This window comes from Castanea sativa, chromosome 1 (genome assembly GCF_040712315.1).
Source record: "Castanea sativa cultivar Marrone di Chiusa Pesio chromosome 1, ASM4071231v1".
NCBI lineage: Eukaryota > Viridiplantae > Streptophyta > Magnoliopsida > Fagales > Fagaceae > Castanea > Castanea sativa.
This window is the reverse complement of record NC_134013.1, coordinates 2708503-2714502: the sequence shown is the minus strand read 5'-3', so window position 1 is coordinate 2714502 and position 6000 is coordinate 2708503. Positions and strand designations below refer to the sequence as shown.

The following is a 6000-nucleotide window of genomic DNA, read 5'->3' as shown; positions in this document are numbered from 1 at the left end:
AAAAGCCAACCCCAAAAAGGACAGTGCAGTGCAAAAATCCCTCCAAAAACCAACGCATCTACATTGAACACTGCTATATAATTGGAAAATTATTGATTCACGCTTTCTGATATACACTGTACACACTTTCACACCAGGGGTATGCATTTTCATGAATGTCCATATTAACGCATGATACATGTCCCTCTTTCATATATGTAGTTTTCATGCTTGTCCTGTGGAAGGGCATTTCATATGGTAGTATTAACATGAGAAAGCATTTTTTTTCCTCCTTTTTAGCTAAATACATAAGATAGCATCTAGTAACACAATAGTTTCTAAATCGATCATCATTTCCATCATTGCATTTATTCAATATGAGCATCCATAAATTAAGAGCTAAACCTCTAGTAGATAGAGCTCTCAAAAGTAGACAAACTCAGAGATAATAATGGATATTGGTTGATTATTAGAAGAGAAGATCTAATAGGTGATCTGGGTTGCTCTGGTAAGGTATCTGTAACAGAAGAAGGAACCAGCAACCAGGAGTGGGACAAAGAACTCGACAAAAGCGGCATACTTAGGTATGCCATCATTCTTAATCACAAAAGCACTCATCTCTTTCTTCTTGGACTCCTTGAAGGGAACTTCCTTGGAGTCTTCATCTTTGAAAGTGTATCCTTGAAGAACACCCACCTGGTATTTCCGGAGCAAGTTTTGAGCAGCCTTGCTGTGTCCTATAACCTCAAAGTCCTTGGTGGCATCCTTCCCTGCTGACTCTATCAGCACCTCATCTCCTCCTGGGTGTTCCTCCAAAAACTTGGTCACGTTCAATACCTGAAAAAATAGTTAATCTTTCTAATAACCAGCTTGAACACATGAGAGAGAGAGAGAGAGAGAGAGAGAGAGAGAGAGAGTTACTCTGCCATTGATGACAAACCAGCAATCTTTTTTTGATTTGTGCTGGGCAACCTGGGAGAGGGTGAACACTCTTTCTGCCATAGTTTACACGATTCTAAATCAGTCCTTTTGATGTGTCTTAAGTGAGTGAGATTGTGAGAGACTTGATGTTGATTTTAACTAGTAAGAAGTTAGTGTGGAATTTGTAGGAAAAGAAACGAGGGGTTTGGTAAGCACCATGCTCCATGCACGCCCAACTACAACGAGGGGTTTGGTAAGCACCATGGACTGCAAGGTGAGGATATATTATACAGTCAACTTGTTCGATTATCCACGTGGGTGTAGACTTAGGTGCCTGGTACTTTAGATTTTTGAGCTAAACATTTCGATTTGGAACTTGATGATTTGTTGGAAATTCGGAATTGTCACGATCAGAGCGGGTGGCTTGAGTGTACATTTTAATATTATTGTTATCAAGTTCACGTTTAATTAAAGGATAATTAAGTAATATATATTAGAATTTGAGCCATTCTAAATTAAAATTTTGTAGTTTCCATTGTTACAAACGCAATTTGTTGACCTTCAATGACACTAGTTTTTTTCACCTATGCCAATGCATTGCCAATTTGCCATAATGCATATGTGAAAGCATTTCTTGGATCAAAATATATGGCGTGTAAGACACTTTGTTGCTTGATTCAAGATTCTTGGGGTTCACACACTCCATTATTGCCGTAGCCCTGATGCTCCCTGAAAAGAAGAAGCGCTACTGAAGCAATTGGCACTATCCATGCAGAACCACAATGCTAACTATAAGTAGGGTCCATCTGCTAACTAATGTTGTCCAAAAATTCTGTAACCCTTGTAGATTTTTCCGGAAGAGCTAGGAAGAGCTATGAATCATCATGGATAGTAATCTGGTTTTATATTGGTTTCTTCGGTTAGAGCATCCATATTGGTGGTGCTAAATAGCTATATTGTTATTTTTAGCACCATTAAATACTAAAATGTGCCATACAATGGTGGAGCCAAGGCTATATATTTTGACTCTACAACTACTTTTAGTTGTGCACTGTAGCTGAAAGGTAATATATATATATATTTATATTTGTGCGTTCATATTGCTTTTGATTATTTTACTTATTTTTATTTTTATTTTTATTTTTCTCCTGCGTTTCATTTTTTCTCCGTTCATTTGTTCTCTGTCTCTCTCCTCACTCCCTCTCCATTTGCTTCTCTCTTCCTCCACACCAATTCGCATGAGCCCAGTCACCATAGATCTAGTTCGCATGCCTAGCTTCGACCCACCCCTTCCGTTGACCCAAGCCCCAAGCCCCAAGTCCCAAGCCAACCCATGATGTCATATATCCGACCCATGCCGACACCATCCTCCTCACCTATCTTCGAAGCCTAGCTTTGTTCATCCATTATTCTCACCAAAGCTCTCTGTGTAATTAGCCATTGCTGACCCACACAGGCCACACCCCATCATCGTCTTTGTGTGTTTGTTTATGTTGTTGTTGATTTAGCTTTGGGGTTATTCAAAAGATTCTAAATTTTTTGAAGTTTTGTTTTTGTGATTGATGATTTTTGATGGTCTGGGTTGAGGAAAAAGATTGGGGATTTGGGTTGGCGTCATGCAACCCTTTTGCTTGGTTACTGAGAAAACCGAGGATATATTAATAATTTGATTGTTAATTGAAATTGGGTTTTGCTAAGTCAAATGGTATTAATAACTTGATTGTTGTGCTTAATATTTTTTTAGCTTGTAAATGTTTGTATGAGAATTTTGTGAGTGCAGGAAGGTTGTGGTTATGGTGGTTGTGGGGGATGTTTATGGTAGTGGATATATATTATTTTATTGTAACAAATATATTATTTTATTGTATTGTCTATATTATTTTATTGCATTGAAAGTTAAAATAGATCCACTGATACTGAATGTTTTGTAAAGTGAGTAAGTAAAATAGATAAAGTAACTTTTTGTAGTGCCAAATAGTTAAAAAAAATAGCTCCACCATTGTGGATGCTCTTATGAAAGTATCATTACCTTCCTCGAATTTGAAGATAGCAAGGAAGCAGTACATGCATGAAACAATGGATTACTCAAACCTCACAATATCTTCAGGATTTATATGCCAATTTTTATTTCGCAAGATGTTCAAATACATTTATACCATCCTCACAAGTTCCTCTTTTTAAAAAATCGGTTCAATGTAATCTTTCTGAAGAACCAATTTGGTGCGAAAAGCTCTAAATTTGCACTTGGCAGCCTTCTACATTGAGTGCAATATGCTATTCAGTCACTGCATTAAAGAGGAGATTCCAAAATGCAAAGCTATTGCGAAGCACGAACTTCCTGGGTGCTTTTTGATAACTCTTTGAACGATGCACCATCACTTTGATCCTTTTTGTCAAATTCCATACCTTGAAATGTGACCCTAGATGATCGATACTTACTGCCAAAGGCAGTGCCAAAGCCCCATCCAAGGCCTAGTCCAACCCCACAGCCTCCACCTTTAAAACAAAATTCCAATGTCATTGACTAAGTGAACAGCAATGTGTTAAAACAAGCACAACACATTCCATTACTTAGTTATAACTATGATGGATTGACTAAATATTTTGTTTCAATCAAGAGGGTGTTAATTGCATACCTACGCCGAGGCCCAAGATATTCACAGGCATGCCTACAGAAAGAAATATCACAAATCAGCAAATCAGCTGTTTGGTAACAGAAACATATATAATCAAAGAATTTCAAAATAAGAACCATTATTTGCGTTCAAAGTAAGGATGCATTTGAAAAGATCACAGAAATTAAAAGGTGGATCCTACAGGTGCATGAAAAACAAAACCATTCTAAAATCTAAGATTGCAAATATGTGTCTAAGCCAAACATCAAGAACCTGCCAGTTGTCTCCTTACTAGGAAAATTGTTTGAATGAATTTGTAATCAATTGTCCACATAGAAGTGATACATTACAAAATGGACATTGCTGCTTGACCTTGAGCTACTAGTTTTCACTACATGTCGAACTCTCAACTTTCCAATACCTCAACTAATAGTTTTAAGTTGCCTTCAACTGAAATACCCATATTATTTCACCTGGCCAAATCTAAATCCCTTGAGAAAAATCTGTAATTACCTTTTCTTTCATTCAGTGTCCATTTGACCCCAACCACAAATGGATTCCATTAACTTCACCTGGACACCTATCCTTGGAAAATATCCAACATTAAATGACAAAGGTCTCCTATGTAGTTATGTCTACAGAAGTACCTGTTACAGCTAAGTCTAACTTCATTTCCAGTGTGAAGATGAGTTGAAGTCCATTGAACCAGATTGATTACAAATTCTTTCCAGTCACATCTATAAGTTGATACACCTAACATTTTCTATTCCTCAAGACTGAGATATCAATGCACCTATTTAAGTATTATCAATTGATATCAAGAAGAGATAATACAACTTCGAATCAATGGCAAAGACCAAAAAACCAAAAATTCTTTCTAGAAGGGATGCAAATTAGTCCAATGAGATAAACCAGAATCACGAGATGAAAGATAAGCCTAAATGCACCTCCCCACCAAAAAATCACCTTTTTAAGTGAAAGGAAACGCTTCATAGATGATCTGTTTCATTGTTGCAATATGCATACTAGACAAAACGAAACTACCCCCTAAACCAATTTACAGAAACCTTCTTCAACTCATTACAAGACATGATGATTTATATGACCATCCACATGTATTTCAATCAAATGACCCCAAGCAAAATGCTTTAAACTTTAGAAAGAATAATTCAAACAAAACAACAGTAAACACTTTTCTTCATATTCTGTAAATTGTAATGAACACATGCTTTAAATCTTTGGCAAGCAATAAGGCCTAGTCAACCTAACATGCCCAAATCTTTTCTTTTCTTTTTTCAAAATACAAGTTCCAACCTTGACTAGTCCGTTGAGGATCCATAATTGACCCCAAAATGAGTCTAGGACTTGATTGTTGTTGTTTAATCAACCCCAAAACGAGACTAAGACTTGGTTGTTGTTGTTGTTTACTGAGCAAATATGCTCATAATATTTCCAAATAACTATGATTTGTGAACGAAATTCAATTACACACTAACCATATGCTCTATAAGAATTAACATAACCTATGCACACCCAACAAAGAAAACAAAAAAAAAAAAATAATAATCTAAAAGACTGAAATGTGAAAAACAAAATTAAACGTTTGTGAAAGTGAAAGCGATAAAATTAGTACAGACCTCCGAAACCCCAGCCAACTCCGAAACCACAACCGACACCGAAACCTGAACACAAGAATGTCACAGAGGATTGCAAAATTAGTTACAGACTAAACAACCCAACAAAAAAAAAAAAAAAAAACAGAGTTTGTGAAATGAATCGGTTTGAATAATTGTATGCATTAGAAATACAAATAACAGTACGTACCAAATCCGACACCAGCTCCATTGAAATTTGTAAGCACCATAATATTATTTGCTTTTGCGATTGAAGGGTTTCCTTTCCTGTGTTAATGTTTTTTTTTTTTCGTTTTTATGATTTTGCAGAAAGAGTTAAATGAAATTACGGGAATAGCCACTCATGTTTTTCAAAATAACAATTTGATCCTTCGTTCCATAATCCAAATATCCAATCCTTCTCATCGTTCTCATGTGGGGACATTTTGATTTTTTTTTTTTTACTTAAATTTTGTTTTTGAGAGATAAGATAATATTTTAAAGGGCGTACTAACGAATACTTTTAGGATATTGGTTAATAATCTATTTTAAGAAAATTTTGATACCACTTTTATGAGAAATGAAAAAAGCTGCCGAAACATTAATTGGTTTTTTTTTTTTTTTCATAAAAATTTTCTTTAAATGGATGATTAACTAAAGCCTTAAAAACATTCGTTGGCATTTCTCTCTTTTTTAAATTTATGGTGTTTGCTATATGATGTAGGCCATTAAACACCAAATCTTATATTCAAGAATAAGAGGCTTCATCAATTGAGCTAATTGAAATTCACAAAAATTGACTGCTTTGATTTTCAAATTTAGATTTGTAAATTCTTTTTCCCAATTTTCAAGTTTTTTTTTTTATTTAATTT

The 6000-nt window shown here is 35.3% G+C and overlaps 2 protein-coding genes across 2 annotated transcripts; both read right to left on the bottom strand.

Moving 5' to 3' along the window:
• Positions 1-243: 243 nt before the first annotated feature.
• On the bottom strand, positions 244-1058 carry LOC142622074 (uncharacterized). Its single transcript, XM_075795502.1, has 2 exons — positions 901-1058; positions 244-816 (listed from the first exon to the last, which is right to left on the bottom strand). Exons 1-2 carry the CDS (start codon positions 979-981, stop codon positions 463-465), a joined length of 435 nt encoding a protein of 144 aa, XP_075651617.1. The 5' UTR covers positions 982-1058; the 3' UTR covers positions 244-462.
• Positions 1059-2981: 1923 nt separating this feature from the next.
• LOC142622075 (protein TRIGALACTOSYLDIACYLGLYCEROL 5, chloroplastic-like) lies at positions 2982-5504 on the bottom strand. Its single transcript, XM_075795503.1, has 4 exons — positions 5340-5504; positions 5153-5197; positions 3537-3569; positions 2982-3396 (listed from the first exon to the last, which is right to left on the bottom strand). Exons 1-4 carry the CDS (start codon positions 5377-5379, stop codon positions 3218-3220), a joined length of 297 nt encoding a protein of 98 aa, XP_075651618.1. The 5' UTR covers positions 5380-5504; the 3' UTR covers positions 2982-3217.
• Between the last annotated feature and the right edge of the window lie 496 nt (positions 5505-6000).

Coding starts and splice junctions, on each gene's coding strand:
- LOC142622074 (XM_075795502.1), bottom strand. CDS start 981: ATGGCAGAAAGAGTGTTCACCCTCTCCCAGGTTGCCCAGCACAAATCA. Junction 817..900: donor GGTTTGTCATCAATGGCAGA/GTAACTCTCTCT, acceptor CTATTTTTTCAG/GTATTGAACGTGACCAAGTT.
- LOC142622075 (XM_075795503.1), bottom strand. CDS start 5,379: ATGGTGCTTACAAATTTCAATGGAGCTGGTGTCGGATTTG. Junction 5,198..5,339: donor TGGAGCTGGTGTCGGATTTG/GTACGTACTGTT, acceptor TCTTGTGTTCAG/GTTTCGGTGTCGGTTGTGGT. Junction 3,397..3,536: donor TATCTTGGGCCTCGGCGTAG/GTATGCAATTAA, acceptor TTTGTTTTAAAG/GTGGAGGCTGTGGGGTTGGA.